The sequence below is a fragment of the Idiotropiscis lumnitzeri genome, chromosome 21, assembly GCF_059441095.1.
Source record: "Idiotropiscis lumnitzeri isolate Australia: NSW breed Sydney's pygmy pipehorse chromosome 21, RoL_Ilum_1.0, whole genome shotgun sequence".
NCBI lineage: Eukaryota > Metazoa > Chordata > Actinopteri > Syngnathiformes > Syngnathidae > Idiotropiscis > Idiotropiscis lumnitzeri.
Window position 1 is genome coordinate 2,504,277 of NC_142411.1, and position 18,975 is coordinate 2,523,251.

An 18,975-nucleotide genomic window follows, 5' to 3' on the forward strand; every position below is an offset into this window, starting at 1 on the left:
TCATATTAGTCAGAGCGCCTTTCTTTCGGCGGGCCTCTCCTGCTGCCCGAAATATAATAACCGCCGTCGCAATAGCTGACCTCTTCCATGGGAACACGCCAGCTGTAATCTGTCCAACGAGAATGTCCGGATCCACCGCTGCGCTGGGCCCCCCCCACCTGCCCTGAAAAAACATTTTCGCAACAACGGTTCTTTGAGTTGCAGCAGTGAGGTGCAAGCTGAACACAAACCTTGAGTAACCCCTCTTTGCTCTATTTTTAGGAATGCTGGAACACGCGGGAAGCCATTGGGGATGGAAGACTGCGAATATCTCCAACACAGGTCAGACATTTTGTTTTTTACACCGAGGACGTCATGTTTTTCCGTCGCGTCAGGGAGGCTGTGAAATTTGTGGACTTTTATCGTGCGTTACCAGATTGATTAGAAACGTTTTGGCCTAAAAAAAATTAAAATAAATAAATATAAATAAATAAATATATAAATAAAACGAATCATGAATTAATATGAAAGCTGTTTATTTATTTATTTTTAATCTTCTTTAATTAGAGTTATTAACTTACTAAACACTTTGACTAACAGTCTCTTAATTAAAACTCATTCACTGCCATTGACGGATAAAGACGTCAAAAATGACATTAATTTGAGCTGGGTTGGCGGTTGAATGAGTTCATCGCAACAACTTGACGCAATTCTACCAATCAAGTATGGCGCGAAATCACATAAATCACGTTCCTACAAAGGTTTCAAACTCAAGGCCCGGGGGCCAGATCCGGCCTGCTACATCGTTTATATGTGGCCCGCGAAAGCGAATCATGTGTGTCAACTTCCAAGATCTTTGCGAAAATCTAAACCCAAACTTCAAATTGTCATGTGGGATAAACGATAACGTTGAGATGTTTCCAATTTTTTTTTTTTGTTACCCTTTCAGAGTAACTTGAACAATAATTGATCAAACGCATATCTTTTATTTCCGAGTTCCGAACTAATAATTTAATAATTTGCCGTGTATATGGAACATGGTAAAACATTTTCCGTACTGTTTATTTTCAACCACCGCGATCTGGAACGGAACATACGTCCCGGCGATAATTGCGAGTTCACTGAAAAACCCTCTGATGGTCAATTTAGTGATTGGGTTGCTTGCACGGACAGATCCATCCATCAGGGTCGCATCTGTTTGTAAATTCTGTTGTGCTCCTCGCAATCCTTTTAGCTCGAGTGTGATGGGCCCCCGTGTTTTGTTTTCGTCCCCCTGCCTCGCCCCCCCCCCGTCTCAATCAGCACTGTTGTCAATAATCGAGCGCTCACCAGGACTTTGGTCTGTCGACAGTCTCGGCCACGCTGTCACATTTTGCGTTTGCCTAACGGAAAAGGCAAATGTAGCAATTAAGTCCATCAGCACGTTAGCCGCCAAGCCGATGTTTACTGCCTGTTGTCCTGCTTCAAGGTGATTCTTATTTACTTTGGCCTTCACTCGGCGGCACACAAAACGAGCGGCGGGGAAAATACCTGGATTGCGGCCACCTCCTCCAGCTTGCAAACTCCCCAAAATTGCAAAAAAAAAATAAAAAATGGTCCTATCCATTGTGTACTTGGATGCAAAATTGCCAATTGTGTTTTACGTTGAAGTGAAGTCGCTCGTTTTTTAAGGACAGTTGATCGAGCGTGACGATCCACCGTGCCGCGAGCGTGCACGTCGTCGATATGTTTATAAACGCGTCCATCTGCGTCCACGCGGCGCATGTGCTTTTGGATTTATGCACATGGTTTGCGTTTTTTTGGATGCATTCATATTCAAAGCCATCTCTTTGGCATATCTTGATGCTTTCCCGTGCAGATGAACGTGTGATTCGTCTTGCAGAGAGTCGAGCAAGGTGCCTACTGATTACTTGATTTTAAAAGTAAGTTAGATTGAAATTTACGTCCAGTTGGAAATCACCGTTTTTGCCACGTTGGACAGTTAGTTATGCTAAAGATTTTTCTTTAAAAATAAAAAAAACTATTCACCCCTTTTGACTTAATGGATTTGTTTTTAAATAAAAAAAAAAAAACATTCTGGATTTCACAGAGCATAAATGGTCTACTTGTTTTTATATTATAAAGAGGACTTTCTCGACTTTATTTAATATTTTTAATATATTATAATACTTTAATGGTAAAACTTAACATATAAAATGTACATTGTTTTTAAATATAACCAAAAATAAATAAATACACGGACCTCCTGCATGAGCTTTTTATTAATTAATTAATTTTTTTTTCTATTTTGAAGCTAGATAACACTTTGTTGACAGTACGAAGTGTGGTTGAAAATGTAAAAAAACCAAAAAAAAAATCTAATTACTTTTTTGTTCTTTAATGTAATAGTGTGTTTTACCTCCTTCATTTCACTTTTTGAAAAAAAGTTTGGGATATTTCATTGTGCGTGTAAAAAAAATCTTTGTGGCCTCAATGCATCCCGACCTTTGACCTTAATGAGGACGGGCGCTCTTGAAAATTGATGTATGGTTAGTTAATACCTAATCAAGCCTTTGCTGTGTTTCAAGCGGCGCACTCCTTTTTTTTTTTTTTTTGCTCCAAGACACAATCGGCAGTCAATTAACATAATCCTCTCTGATAAATTGATCTCTTTAAGTTTCCATTTCAGGACCAAAATATATTAGCGACTGGATAAATGTGCCCGTATTCTTTACACTTTACGTCCGGCTCAATTTCAGACTTTCTCTGTCGCTATCGCCCTCGCTCTCTCCTTATACACACACACACACACACACACGTTTCCTCATTATTCACGCCGAGACTTGCCTTGTAAGGACATCCTTATCCTGCACACCAGGCTGTGCCGGCTGCTCTGCAAAAGCCCAACAGCGGCCATCCTCCACCGAATCAAGCTGTTTTTTTTTTTCTGCTGAGTGTCTGCGATTGCGTGTTTGTGTGCATGTTTACCCAAGATCAGAAAACGGCAAAGCTGAGAAAAGATGAGTTGACAAGAACACGAGCAAATATTAATATTCAGACTCCTTTGCACAAATTCAGCCATCAAATTGAATTGTGTTTTGTTCTGCAATATTTTCGGATACATTTTGCAACAATAATCCCGTCTGAATATTTGCCTCAATAGTGCCACAGTTATGAAGTCGTCATTTTAGAATTTTATTTTATTTATTTTTTTGATCGGTTGCTTTTTATGTTGCGCTGTCGGCTCCATTTCCGTTTATGAACGCGCGTTTGCTATCAATAAATGAAACGATATGAATATTATTGCTTTCGAAATGCCGAAGTAATTGCAAATATTGACCGGGATACTTCTCAGCGGGACAGACGCACCGACTTGCCGACGCCGGGCGGCGATAAAGATGCCTGTCAACGTGCCACGGATGCTCCACGCTTGTTAGGAATAAATGACTTGCATTTAACAGATGTCGAGATGCGTTCGAATAAAACAGGCCGTGGTTTGACCTGTATCGACGCCACATAACAGTCTGAATTGAGTGGTGGGCGGTCAAGGCCATCAAGGCCTTCTCTGCTGGCCTCACATAATCAAGAAATTAGGATCATATTCTTCACATTGATGTCATATTATATCGTGGTGTTGTATTTTTAGGTGAGAGTTTTTAATCCAATCAGAATTCAGCTAGCTCGTGTTGCTAGGCAGATTTCACAATTTTCATTTATTCAAGTAGGACGTGTGAAATTAATTCCGGCATATTTAACACATTCCAATAATTACTGGACTGTCCTATGCGACGATATATATTTTTTTAATATTAGTTGATTTTCACACTGCTCTCCCGCGCCCCGCTAAGCGCAGTGTGAAAAAGGATTACTTTCTCCATAATCCATTCGCCCGGACGTACGTACAATCTACAGAGTTGCAAGTGGCGGTCGCTTCCAAAAATGATGATGCGACTCTGTTTGCAAGTTTGCCTCACTGCTCCAGGGTGGTGTGGTGTTGTTGGGTTGCACTGAGCAGTGAAGAAGGGGGGGGGCGGTTGGGTCGCCTGATGTGTTCCAGGCATTTGTCAGCACTAAAAGGAAGTGACAGTTTGCGGAGAGGTCCTAATAACTGTCTCACTTGACTAATTGTGGTTTCTGAGGAACGCGTTCCCGCAGAGGTCCTTGAGATTTTCTCTTTCGCCGGCAACAGGAACTTTTCGAATCTTACAGTCAAAAGTGAAAGCGTTACAATTTGATTTAAGGAACACTCACTGCGATATTGCTGCGGGCTGACACATTCTTGATCCTTCACGCTGTGGTTGCTGGCTGGATGAAATATTAATATTGTTTATTAATATTATTATAATTAATATATATAAATACACATTATAATAATATATTATTATAATATATTATATTTTTATTTTTTAATTAAAAAAAAATGTTTTTTTAAAGAGCTGTACTGCGCACATTTATCGATAATTGGGCTGAATTCATTTTTTTTAAAGTTTATCCTGAATTATTATCCTGCGGTGTCTTCACTCTGCAGCTCGATTCCTGATTTCTTTGCCCATATGTGACATGTATCTTCTATTTTTTTTCATACAGCGTGAACAAAACATTTTTTTTAATTCAACTTTATTTTAAGAGCACTTAGAATCATAAATCATAAACTTGACCTTTGTGGTGATCGTGGTAACTCAGACTTGCCAACGTTGTACGAAGGATGACATTGCTAACTCCACTGTATAAAAACAAAACAAAACAAAAAAAACAGTGTGTATTCAACAGGCTAACGGCATCTTTGTGCCAAGCTCCCATTGCGCTTGTCAGCAAGCGAAAGCCGTCTTTAACCGCCGCCATGCCGACATAACAGGCGGGTGAGGAGGACGACTTGTTAGCGTTGGCGGACCTTGTCGCGTTCCAAAGCAATTGTGACGTCGTGAATAATGCAGCGGCCGTTAGCGCGCGGCAATTCAAGTGAACGAAAGTCCTCTCTGTCGGGGCTTACCATTCAAAGCGCATCAGCTTCTCGTTTCCATGGCACCCTCCTCTGTGTGTGTGTGTGTGTGCGCGCTGTTTCCACCAGCGTGCCTGGGCAAGCGAGCGAGGGAGGATGGAGGGATGACGAAAAAGGAGGGGGGGGTGTAAAGAGTGAGAGACGCTCACACGTAAGGCTTTTAGCGGCGGTTATCTCGCCTTTTGCATTCCGCAGCGTGACAATGCTTTTTAGAGACGCCAAGTCGTATAGGCGAGCGGCGGCGTATCCAACTCGTGTCGTGTGGATGAACGCCACTCATTTGCATTCTCCTTCAAAAGTGACGCGGTTTGATCAGGGATGCGAATGGGATCGAGACTCTCCAATGGCGCGGGGGGAGGTAGGGGGGGTTACACACGCGCTTCCCCGCCAGTCACGGAGAGCTCCAATCAATGGAACTAAGTCAATCAACATCCGCCCCCCCGCGTGAGCCGACGCGCTGTAAACAACTGGTAGCACATCAAGCCCTTTTTTTGGTTCCTCAGTTCGCGTTCGGCTTCCAACGGCGGCGTTATTAACACATTCACTGCCATTGACGGGTATAGACGTCAAAAAATACATTCATTTTACCTGTGTTGGCAGTGAAAACGTTAATAGTGCCACATACCAGCCGGAAATCATCATGCCGTTTCCAGTCCCGCGACTGACAAAGAAAAAAAAAAAAAAAATAGCAGCTGGTTGGGGAGCTCGCTGGCCTGAATTCAAACAAACATGCTGATTCAGCTGTTATGCTGCACGCCCATGGAATGGGATTCTTTCAAATTGTTTTCCTCGTATGTCATCCATTCCGTTGCCGCTAAATCTCGTCATCTCGGGCACAATCTGGTGTGTCGCACAAAGTATACATTGGTGATGATTTGAATTTCACCTTGACAGGCTAGAATGAGTAAAAAAAAAAAAAGAAAATGGCAAGATGGTTATTCTTTACGTTTGCTCGGCGACTTGTTGGAGCACACGAATTTGCGACAAATGAAATCATTCCGTCGGCAATTTCGATACACGTCTGAAAATGTTCTCTTCGGTTTTGAGTGCGGTTTAAAAAAAATAAATAAATAAAAGCGAGCGCCTTTGTGTTTTGCGCCTTTGTCGTCTGTCATGAAAAGTCGCGGGTCGTTTGATACGTCACCGCTTTTGATGCCTGCACGAAATGTAATCATGTTGAAATCGGTCCCCGTGGAGTTAATTAGCACAATTTGGCTCGAATTGTACGTCTACATTTGCATGGCTTCATATAGAAAAAAAATAATAAATTGATTCCGCCGTGCCGCTTAGACGGAGTGAGAGTTGTCCGATATAGCTGGCAAAGACTCCTCCGCTGAGCACCGCTCCAAACGTTGAGCGTCGCCACCCGAGCGCACGACACTTTGGCTCTCATGGCTCATCCTCACGCCGGCGCCAGCTGAGCCGAAAAGATGCGAGCCGCCGTTCCGGATGCGAGGCGCTTTATGTGAAATATGGCCGCAAAAGTTTCACGGCCACGCTGGCGTCGAGCTTCCCATTTGGGAGAAGTGGATCCAGAGCGGTGCCAGCCGACTCCGGGAGATGCAAAGCCGGTGGAATCTGCGTCTTCATAAAGCATCTCGGGTGCCATCTGTTTACGCGAAGCCTGGTGTTGAGATTCACGCGAGGATAATCAAGAATTTGGTCCGGCGCTGGTCGCAATATTAGGTACCCCTGGCACAATCTGATGAGATCCGGAGTTTTTGATTTAAACAAAAAAAAAAAAAATTTTTTTTTGGGGAAATTTCTTTTTAAATCACGGATGCAAGAATTTTTTTTTTTCTCTCTGATTCTCGGATTCTGGAGCTGCCCTTATTTTTTTTCCTCTTTATTTTTGCAACAGGTGGATTTTTTTTTTTTTTTTTTTTTCTGAAACATCATCGCTATAAATTACAAAATCGGTATTGTGCAAGCTTTTAGAGGTAAAAAAAAAAAATAATAATAAATATATATATATATATATATATTTTTTTTTTCGCTAGAAAAAATAAATTATAAACATTTTTTAAACTCGCACCAAAGGGAACCATAAAGCTCTCTCTGATTTAAAATTGATTCTTGACCGGTAATAATCACACTTTGAAAATGTTTTGAATGACAAAAATGTAATTATTCACAATTACATAATTAACTCTTTAAATTCAGCAATTTATAGGATTTTCAACGTGTCTCAACGAGCTTGACTGTGAAATTCCGGTTTGTAAACCACCGTAGCGACTCGCAGATCCCTGTAGATGGCAGCGTTGAATCGCTTCAGCACAGTTTTCGAGTAGAAGATAAAGATTAGGCGGCGAATTTTGACTTGCCACGTCCATTATGCCGAGGCTCCTCACACTTAAACAGATTGTTGAAAATTCGAAATTTTGTCCCGATCAGGAGAGGGATGCAAATTTTCGACACTTTTTGCACAGAAACCGGTGCTGTTCTACTGCTAGAAACATTTATTTATTTATTTATTTATTTTTTTAAATAGGTTTGGTTCGTAAATAGTCACAGAACACAACAAACAAAACAAAATTTCATGACTTGAGGCTGCTGTGGCTTTAAGAAGACAAATTCTTCTGCCATGAGCGTTCCTTTCATGCTTTGAGAGGCTCCGCCGGCTTGTGCCTAAATCCTCAACTTCTCCGTAATTATGCAAATGGCCCAGATGGCGACACGATGGCTTCCATTCTCTTTTGATTTTCCGACGCTGCAGATGGCCGCCGCGCAGACCCACGCAAAGTGACACTCGCTCAAAGTCAATGTTCACGGCGCATTTGTGATCCCGTTGCGAGGGAATCTCATTTCCGTATGCGCCACCAGCATTACTACGACTGCTAAAAATGCTTTATTTTATTTTTTTTTTTGCAGCTTTTCGAGGGAAAAATAGGAGTGGGCGTCAGCATGATGTACTTATTGACACTTTTAGTCATCTCAGTGTGCTCAGGATGAGAGATGAGCATTTTTTTCTCCTTTAAGTTAGCAAATTCTTACTGTAAAAAAAAAAAAGAATAAAAATCGCGCCCAGACACTCGGACGCAGACTCTCCATAGTTCCAGTCAATGGCAAACCCGCAAGCCCCGCCTCTTAAAGGCACATATTTGTTTATTTGTTATTTCAAATGTTGCGTCTCAAACTGGTTGCCCTTTGCGTTAATCACCACCCCGAAAAAGTTTCCAGCATCGGTCTCAAACCTGCGGCCCTGGGGGCAATTTGCGGCCTGCTTGTTGATATTTTGCGGCCCCCGACTTGACATTTCTTTTTATTTTTTATTTATGGGCGAGCATATTTAATTTTTTATATGTCTGTTTTATTTATTTAATTTCACATTTAATTTCTATTTAGTTAATATTGAATAAATTTAATTGATATATTTAATGTAATTATTTGTTATATTGCACTGGAGAGCTACAACGACAATAAAGGGAATTCTGATTCTGATTCTGATGACAGCTTTTGGAGAAAGGTAATTTTGCGTGTTTCCAATTGAGACCTAAAGGAGTTGCTTTTTCTTGGGTTGAAATGCAACCCCGCTCTTTTCTGCTGCATATATACTTGGTGGAGGTCCATCGACCCAGTGGGAGATGTTCGTTGGGGGCGGATGCTGATAAGGTGCGGCTAGTGTTCAATCAATAACATGTAGGCCCATGCTAGAAGTTCAGATCGGCATCTTGGTGCGACATATCCGCTCTTTGAAGTCGTTAATCAGAGCGATAAGCCGGCTCACCGCCTCAGTGAATGCCGCCATTGTTTCCTGCCACGTAAACAATCGGAATAAACTCAAGTCGCTTTCTGCAAGGCTTCCATTTGCATCGGTCAAATCGAATTTTCCCTAGAAATGCATATTTCTAACTTTGCAAAGTGTCCTGCAAAAAGAAAAGAATGTTTTAAGAAGGAATGACAAACGCTAAAAGCGACAAAAAGGCGTTTAAAGAAATCGTTACCCATAAAAGTTCCGAAATACCAGGAAAAAAATCTAAAACAGGAAAAAGTATTGAAAAAAAAACCCGCCGTCGATCGACTTTGTAGAACTCAACTGAAGTTTTAAGTTAATTGTAATGTCACCATTCACCACTAGAGGGCAGACATGTTTGTATTACACTTACGCTTACACTGGGTCCGATACTGCAACTCTTTATTTTTTTGTTGCATTTATGGAATGATTGGCAAGAAAAACATAGCACCTTGTTCATATTAAAGAATTCAGTCAGTTGATTTTTTTATTTTTTTATTTTTGTTAAGGTTGAAAAGGAGTTTCTTGTTAAGCAGTTTTGTGCCACCCTTGAATGTCATTTTAACACCGACATACCTAAAAAAAAAATATTAAAATAAAAGACGCTGTAGTTATTTTGTTCACTTCAATTAATTTTGGCACCAACACTGTAAAATAAATTAGCCAAAGGGAAATATTAAGAGCACATAATTTGCATGAATTCACATTCATTTTTAAATTTTTTTTTTCATCCGTTCGGTTGGCTGCACCAATAACACTGATGACAAATTGTGCCACCCCCCCCCCCAAAAAAAATTTAATTTGTCCGTTTTTGCACAGAAACCGTTGAAAGCGATTTTGCGTGACTTCAAAGTTAGCGAACTCCAAGTTGCATGTTTCGGGAAAGTTGAACATGCAAAGCCAAGCTGAGTGACGATTGGGAATCTGGCAACTTTGTAGCCGACAATCCACGTCGTCGTCATTAAAACGCTTGCTCGAGATGAACATTTTGAATTTCTCATCCATCTGCTGCTCTCATCTTCATCACCACGTGCTCTCTCGCTCTCTCGCTCTCTCGCTCGCTCTCTCTCCACTAACCTTGGCGCCACGTCACAGGCTGTGCAGCAGTGCAGTAGAACGAGAGTGCATGCGAGCCACAGTGCCTCACAGGAGGAGAGAGGGGGGGGGCTGCACATCGCTGCCGTGTCCTCTGCTTGGCGCTCGTCATCCCCGCTCCCGCATCCTCACCTCTCCGAGCCCATGCTCGGGCTCCTTCTCCCCCGCCGCCGGCGCTACTAACAGCAAACGCGCACCTCTCCTCGCCCCCACTCGGAGCCCCCCCGCACCACCACCCCCTTCGACATGGATGCCCCGTCGTCCCTCGAGCCCAAGGATTGCCGCGCGTTGGTGCAGTGAGCAAGACGAGGACCATGCCGGGACTGCTAATGGATTTTGGGAGAGCGCGAGTGACCATGCCGTGATCTTCACGCGGCCATCTAGAAAATAAAGAAAGAAGCAGCAGCGACGTGCATCGGGAAAGGGAAAGGGGGCTCGGACCCACGCGCCGGCGGGATTTAAAAACCCACGGTGCATTTGTTTTCTTTTTTTTTTTTTCTTTTTTTTTTTTCTTTTTTTTTTCTCCCCCCCCCAGCAAACAACATGAAGATTACCTCCCATCCGCTGATGATAAGCAGTGTCGTTTTCAGGTCCAAGCTCAGCCTCATTCCGCTTCTGCTGCTCTTTCTCGGTCACTCTCGCGGGATGCCGCACGTCCTTCGATTCGGTAAGATTGCACTTATTTACACTTGGCTTTTGTAAACAATGTGTGTGCGTGTGCGGTGGGCCACATTGAAATGACATTGAGGGGGGCGCAACGGATTTGTTGACTCTTATTCCCATCCCACCCAGAGTTGGCAAAGCCCTGTTGCTGCTGCTGCTTTACTTTCTAGTGCAATGCTACAATGTGTGCGTGTGTGTGTGTCTGTATGTACATATATATACACACGTGTGTGTGTGTGTGTATATATATATATATATATATATATATATATATATAAAAATATATATTAAAATATATTTAAAAATATATATTAAAATATATTTAAAAATATATATTAAAATATATTTAAAAAAAAATATATTAAAATATATTTAAAAATATATATTAAAATATATTTAAAAATATATACATATATATATATATATATATATATATATATATATATATATATATGTATATATATATATATATATATGTATATTTCCCCCTAGCAAACTTTTTTTAACGGACCCCATGGTTGGTGAGCAGTGCAAGGTGTACCCAAAGTCATCTGTAGAAAGCAGATGAATGGACTTCTTTACAAATGAAAGTCACTGGCCTGCTCTTTAAAATATTAAGTCAAAGCCAAACCGGAGCCAAGAATGACATCACGGTGAAATTTTGTCAAACTCTAATTGGACATTTTCTCACAATGAGATGCCAACGCATCCTCTGCAGTGAATGTTTGCGTGGGAACAAGGAGCCCAGGTGCGCATCTACGCAATCAATTGGCTTGGCACATGCTGAAACGAATCCCCCCCCCCCCCGAGCCCCTCCCAACTCTACTACTTAATGTTATTGGCATCGACATGCCTTTGGAGCTAATTGGCTTAATTGGAAGGTGTTGTAAAAGTGCCACACTCAAAAGTAATCACATGGTGCATCCCGTTCTATAATTAATGCCGACCAGCAGTTGTGTTGTTTGGTCTCACAGCATCTTCACTGCGTCTGCTTCTTGGTGGCACACGCCGTTGCGTGGACAGAGCGCTTTTCAAGAGTGACAGGGGGTGACAGTCGGTGTCGGCGAGTGTTGACAGCACGTCCTTGCAATCCCCCTTCACCCCGAGGGCCCTATTTGAAAGTCAGGCGGCGACGTCTGCACGAGCCGCCGCTATGACAACGAGCTGGCTTGGTCTCCCTGGCGCACCCTCGGCCTGATGAGTCGAGGTCGGGATGTCTCCTGAGCCCGAATTTCCTTCAGCTACGTGACAAAGTTTCCTTCAACTTTTGCACGTTTCCAAAAAAAAAGACGATTCGGTACACGTGATACGATACGATTCAGAGGCAGTTCGATTTTCAAGTGGAAGCATCTGGTTCGGTTCAAAGGGATTTCGAGTTGATTTTTCTCTTTACATATATGAACTCATCAGTACTCTCAATGCGGCATTTCCTTGAACACAATTTGCTCCACCTATTTTAAAGTGGAACACATCAATTAGCGGTGTCAAAATCGACTCGATTAATCGACAACTAATCGTCATTGAAATTAATCGACAATTATTTTAACAATCGAGTCATCTTTTAGAGATTTTTTACATTTTTTTTAACTTGGAATTATCCAAATTGTCTGATTTTAGCCTCGTCATGGTAAATATTTGAAAAGATTTCTCTATTGTGTTAATTAAAAGTGCCTTAAAATGATTGATGAGTACAACATCGATCGTTCTCGTGTCGTATTGCTTGATTGTTTCTGTTTTGTTTTGTTTTTAAATCACTAAAAAATACCAAATAAACAACAATAATTTCAAGAATGATATACTTTGACACAATCTGAAATTTTATCAGAATATTTGATCAATCGGCAAAATAATCACTCGATGAATCGATTAAATAAAAAATGTATTTGCTCATATTTATGTACATATGCACACTAAATTAATATAAACATGTCTACGGCATACAGGACGTGTGTATACAACATTTGAAGCATTAAATGTATCAAAATTGATCGTTCTCCGATAGTGTCAATCAAAACAGAGCCTCATTCAATTTTTTTTTTAGCCGTTCTCGCACTGATGTGGAATTATTGGAGCGTGCAGGTGTGCCTAATGTTGTGGCCCATGTGTGTAATTACAGTAGATAAGATCTCCTCTGGCTTTTGTTGCCCTGTGCATTTTGATTCGAAGCGTGTGGCCCGTGTGCAGGCTGCATCAGACAGGCATCAGAGTCAATATTCACGGCAGATAAGAGGTGATTCGTGTCACCGCCGACATTTTGCTGCAGGATAAATCTGATAATCGTTTTCCTCCTCGGCCCTCTTCTGGTGCCAGACCGTAAAAACCTGCTAAAAAATGTCAGGCTGACGCTTGTGAGACACTTTTTTTTTTTTTCAGAACCCTGGACAGAGACTTTGCTTTTTTGGCAGTAAGCTGCCGTAGAACGTTCGTATTTGCTGTCTTGCGCATCGCCATTCAAATGTTGCACTTTTCACTTTTCAATGTTTTCAGGGCACTTGTTGAAATTGTTTCAAATCGCAGGAGATTTATGTGACGCCTAAAATAAAACGCTACAGGCGGATTAGCGAATAGCATCTGAGTGTGAATGTGCTAACGTTTCAGCATGAGATATTTGAACACCAGCGGTGCAGCAGCAAATGTAGCGGGACAAAATAAGAATACTCAGGCATATATTCTTTATCCTCTGTGGTAAAAAAATTGTTAATATTGAAACGTGGCCTTTGTCGGGTATTTTAATGGCTTCATGTGAAGGTAATTTACGTTGCTGTCTCTAATTTGCCATTTTTAGTTTGTTTAATTGTCACCAAGTGTCAAACATGTTGGAAAACATGAAGTCAAAAATCTTTATCAACGAGCGACAAGAATCCTCCTGTAATTTTGTCCTTCTCGTTTGACATTCTTCTCAACGTCGAGGCTGCTTCTTATTTTTTTGGATGAAGTGTCACCAAAAAAAGTCTGAAGCAGATTTCGTGTCGATCCTCGTTGACGGATATGAAATTAGCTGAGACAGACTCCGGCTCGCTGCGACCTTGAACGGAATAAGCAGTTTAGAAAAGGAGTCATCAAGTCCTGATACGGATCTGAGGATATCCAATTACACGCATGTTCCCCTCGCTTACACTGCCGCGACTCATGTCTGAACAACATAGTGGATTTCAAAAAAATTGAAATTCAAGATGATAGTTTTCCCACAACCACTAATTAATTTTCCAAAGGGCTCACGTGAGCACCGATCACTTTTGTCAAGGGGCTCACCTTGCTGAACTTTATTGAAATTTCTCATCACTACATGAATAAATTCATAAAATATTTACTGTGAATATAAAATAAAGCTGTCCGATATGAATCGATTGCGTTCAACCGCATTAGTTTATTATTCATCCTTCAAATATTCACAGTCACATCAACTGCTTATTGTTTCTTGGTGTTTATTATACTGCCCCCTGGTGGCCACGACTCAACAACCCACAGAGGAGCAGCACAATGTTCATCGAATTGAACCAAAATACTCTTTAATTCTCTACATTTTAATTGCTTATTCCATTTCTCTCCCTTTTTTTCTGAAATAAAGGAAAAATATGCATTTTTCCACGTGATTTTCATTTCATAAGAACCGACATGGAGGCTGAACACAGCATGATGCTCTTTGCATACGGTACCGTCTTCCCTCCGGACAAAAATAGACGACAGCTATGGGGGGGGGGGGGGGGTCATCGCATACGGAAAACGCCTCTTGAGCCTCATTGGTCCTGTTCCAGTGCATGTCCTGTCCTGCGGGATGCGCTGAGTCAGCAGATAATCCCAGCTGCTCCTGCAGAAAGGCGTCCCAAACGAGGAGGTCAGCTCCCGTGGGCCTGTCTGTTTCCTTCCGGTGCCCGCTTGTGTTCTGCCAAGAATGGTATTGTTCTCCTGTCAGACGCGGGCGTGTTGCAACACGAAACAGAACAGTGGCCTTTTGTCTTGCTTCGTGTAGCGGCCGCCTCACCTTGTCGCGCCCCAAAAAAAAAAAAAAAAAATGTTTGACGGGCTTTTATAGTCATCAGCTGAAGATACATGCATTTTTATAGGAAGCGCTGCCGCTTTTTACACGGCGTAATAAAACACTCTTGCGCCTTTATATCCTGCTCACTCGTGCCTACGGAGGGCTCTAAACGGGATGGTGTCGTCATGGATACGGCAAAGGACGTCGCGCAGCCGCTCAAGTCAATATTTAGCCACTTCCTCTCCGCCCGAAGAGGAAGAAACTGGAAAACGTTCGGACATGGCTGAAATAATGGAAATTAGGAAGCGCCGTCGCAAGCGTTGGTTTATTTTTGGGGCCGGTAGGAGTGAAATGAGGCGGAATGCGGCAAGGGGGTGGCGTCACGCGATAGCTGACTGGTAGGCCCAAAAAAAAAACAAAAAAAGAGCTCATTTATTCATTCACATAAGCAAACGAGTCCCAGTGGAAGATGTGATCTCATTTCACTTTAGGGTCACGCCGACTTGTTAGTCATAAAATGCCTCGGGATGATGAGAAAAAGACGGAAAGTCAACACCGAGATGAGATGTTTCCGTTTATTCCGATGGCCAAAAGAGGTCGACTGATAGCATCATCCTCAAACAGCGTTCCAAGCGTCATTTCCTTGCTCATTCCGTGCCCATGTTTGTTTTCCGGCTGCCACCTTGTGTGGGAATTGCTGGATTAAAACCAAAAAAAATAAAAAAATGGGAAATGAAATCAAATGCGGCCTTTCTACTTTTCCTCTTTGAAATATTGTGAAATTTTCCCACATTTTTTTTTAATATCGTTTTACTCACACAGACTCTAAACCAAGTGTGGGCAAACTACAGCCCGGGGGCCACATGCGGCCCGTTAAACGTTTTGATCGGGCCCGCCGAACTTGAAAAAAATGTTTTATTTTCTCAATACTTTGGTTTTTCAAATAATTCTATATTATTGTAATGCTTTTGTTCACTTTTATTTCAAATGTAATATTTATTTTTCTCCGTTGAGATGAGGTTACCTAAACCTGCTCTGTCAAATTTTAGAACCCAATCCAAAGGTTTGCCCACCACATTTAAGCTTATCAAAATCCACTTTAGTGTGATGCACTAGCATCCGACGCTAGCTTAGCAACCAATAGAAGCTAATGTTAGCATCCGGGGAAACCAAACGTGAGGTCCGGAGGCCCAATGTGTGCTGCTCCAATTGTGTCACCGTTAACTAATGACATAATAGCGGCTGCTTGCACTCCGCCGGCGATTTTATACAATGTCCATTTTTATTTTTAGCTTCTTGATGATGATATGTGAGGTGCAGTGAGGTGCGGGATCTCGTCGCAAGCTAGCTTGTAGGCTTGCAATGTTCAATCTGGCAACTTTTGATGAAATGAGTCGGATAAAAAAAAAAACAATTCTATTCCTTTAGCTAAAAACACCTCTGTTAGCGTGTCGTATTCTTTTCATCCTTTCTTGCCGTGACAGTCGTGTTGAAAATGTTAAATATGCAAATGTGTGCCCCCCCCCCTCTATCGTCTAAATATGGTATTGTGATTAATATTGCAGTTGCGGAATTAAGCCGATTAATTCTCCCGTTTGGAACCACCCGAGGAGGCTGACATTTCACGCAGCAGCGCCCCCTGCTGGCGACTGAAATAGTCGTCAAAGTGCTCATTGGCTCACACGGCGAATGGCTCACCTGATTTTTTTTTTTAGTCACATGACGTTGGCCATGTAGGCCCTTTGATGTTTCATTTTATTCCACCAGAGCGGGAAAAACAAAAGATAAAAATAAAATCGCTCTGTTTTTATTTCTGTCAGTTCTTGCGTAAATGTTCTGACCCACGTGGCGGTATTGCGAGTCCTGTCGGGCTGAGTCGGTGCCGTGTCGTGGGAAAAAAAGGGGGGCTCTCGTGGCCTCTGCGTGAAATGGAGGGTGTTCCGAGGACACGCAAAGGGAAAAAGAAGCAAATGCGAGAGGAGTAGTTGGAGTTAATTAACTCAGCTTTTTTTTTTTTTTCCGTGCCAGGCTGAATTATCACCATGGCGGAGTTTAGTTTAGGATTGCAAGAATTAGAGATAACACCCGGCGCCCCGGCCCGGTCCCACTGCCAGCACATTCGGCGCAAATACATTTAAAGAGGCACAAAGCTGCTTAGAATATTCATGTGTCACTTGGCCCGGCGTATGAAACCATCTCCTCTCTGCTGGCAAATGATTTCCACGGTTTAAAAATATCAACTGTGGGTTTCAAGAACAAAGAGGAGATTGCGCTGACATTAGCATGCAGCGGCGCACATGGACCTGAAGCGGCGGATATTATCTGGATGGATTTCTAAAAATGTGTTTACCGTCTTTGAAGGTCTTGCCTCAAACGCCGCATTGATGACAGACATCACCAAGGACATTTTTAGACGCTCACCGTTGGCGTCGACGCTCACATTTAACGGTCTAATCCAATCAAACCGAACACCCCCCCCCCCGAAAGACGTTGGTTTTTCCTAACCTTTCACTCGAGGTGGTCGCGACTCAAGCGCTTCCCCCTCGAGGGGGGTGAGGGGTTATGTATGCGGTTGTTCTGAGGGAGCGCCCCTCGAGAGGCGCTTGCATTTCTTGCTTCAGCGCTGAGTGAAGGTCAAAGCTGAGATCACTCACATGGAGGGAAACGCCGGACACGTGGATCCGTCTGGCTCGGTCGGGGAAGATGAGCGCGAGGAGGGGAAATTTGATGTCACGCTGGGCTGAAAGAGAAAAAGGGAAGCCGGCGTGTTCTGTGGATGCAGAGAAAAAAAAAAAAAAAAAAGAAAGTGGGAGGGAAGGTTGGTTTGATGTGGTGCAGTGATGCAACCAAAATGCGTAATAAGGATCTGTCTTAAAAAAAATATATATTGTGAAAGAAAGCAAATTGTTTGCTGAACCCTCTCACAGGGTAGCTGCGAATTTTGAGCGGATCAGGTTACTTTGACCCAAAGTTGGGTTAATTATTTTGACTCAGCAGATTGGGGATGAATAACCAAACATTGGCTCAATCCATTTTGAACCCAGCGCTGGGTTAGCTATTTAACCCAATTTGGGTCGTTTTAACCCCTTGTTGGATCTCAACATGCTGGGTCAAATCTTCAACTCAATACACTTGGTAGAAATAACCAAAAATTGGCACGGTCCATTTTGGACCCAATGCTGGGTTAGCTATTTCACCGAATATGGGTTAGCAAATTCATCCAAATGAGTAGTTGTTACCGCTTGTTGGCTCGAAATCTTGCCCCGACGTGCCTTCTCAAATCCGCGGGTATAAATAACCAAGCATTGGCCCGGTCCATTTTGAACCCAGCGCTGGGTTAGCTGTTTCACCCAATATAAGTCGTTCATCAAGTTGGCTCAAATCCTCAACCCAATAAATAGCCAAACTTTGTCTCGGTTTATTTTGGCTTAGCTATTTCGGCCAATATGGGTTACTTTTAACCCAACGCCGTACATTGTTCTTCACCCAACATTTTTGACTGAACTCCCAATCGTCGCACTTTTGGGGTCTTCCACTTCCGAGGGTCCGCTGTAAGTAAAAGAAATAACCCTCTAAATCCCACATTTATATTTTATCATCCTCCCACATGCTTCTCTATATTGAATCATGGCACATTTGGCCGTCTCCACTTCCACTCGACTGTGAGACATTAGGAATCGGAAGAAGGGAAAAAAAAAAAAAATCAATGTTTGTATTGCTAAGAGGAATTAATGGGAAAAAAAAAAACTGGCAGCCGCGGCGAGTTAACGGCGCCAAATCCCGGATGGCGCCGCTTGTGCTCATCTATCACAGGTTACCATCTGTGAGAACGCGGTGAGGAAGGCGCAAGCGTAGGAGATTGGATTAAAAACGCAGCGCATGTTGTCGCTTGCCACCAGCAGCAGCAACTTTGGTTTTCGTTCTTCAGAAGACCCCCCCAAACACATTTAGAGTCGGTAATTTATTTTTGGTCTCCACCTAGATAAAGTAGCTGTAACGTACTTTAGCTAACTTAGCTCGCTCCATTTCTTTGCTGTCATCTAAATGTGCGCTAGCTTGTCGCTTAGCTCGCTACATTTTCCAAGTAGCTAGCTATCATAACGCCGTCAACGCTAACGCACAATTGTGCCACGTACATCATCGCAAGCCGCAAATCAATATTTAGTTCTTCACACGACAGAAATATAAACCTTGCGCCGATTATATTGACAAGGCAGCTCTGAAAAACTTTCATGATATATTGGAAGGCGCGCAGCCAAGAGAAACATGATGAAATGAAGAGAATAGACGGTTGGGCATAAATGAATCCGATTTCATGGAACAAATATTGGAATTTCCTCCGCAGAATTTTGTAAATGTAGGTCAGTGTTTCTGATAGCGTTTAAGCTAGCAGAAAAAAAACAAAAACGCCACCGCTTGACTGTGATTTACGGAGAGGACACAAGGGAGCCGTACTTTCTGCGAGGTGATTAAACTTAGACGATGCCCGCTTGAAGAACGGGAAACAAACACGGCTTGTCAATGGTTCATTGTGATCGGCGCCACTAC

At 42.5% G+C, this 18,975-nt stretch overlaps 1 protein-coding gene across 3 annotated transcripts in view; it reads left to right on the forward strand.

Moving 5' to 3' along the window:
- Positions 1 to 261: 261 nt before the first annotated feature.
- The window catches only part of LOC148316432 (glutamate receptor ionotropic, kainate 2-like), a 65,084-nt gene continuing 46,370 nt past the window's right edge, over positions 262 to 18,975 (forward strand). For 2 of the 3 annotated variants that reach the window (XM_088285597.1, XM_088285598.1), the window contains exon 1: positions 9,800 to 10,452. In XM_088285597.1, the coding sequence (XP_088141723.1) occupies positions 10,329 to 10,452 (124 nt within the window). In that variant the 5' untranslated portion in view covers positions 9,800 to 10,328. Of the gene's footprint in view, positions 322 to 9,799; positions 10,453 to 18,975 lie in introns of those variants that run through there. The other variant, XM_088285599.1, reaches the window with a different exon arrangement.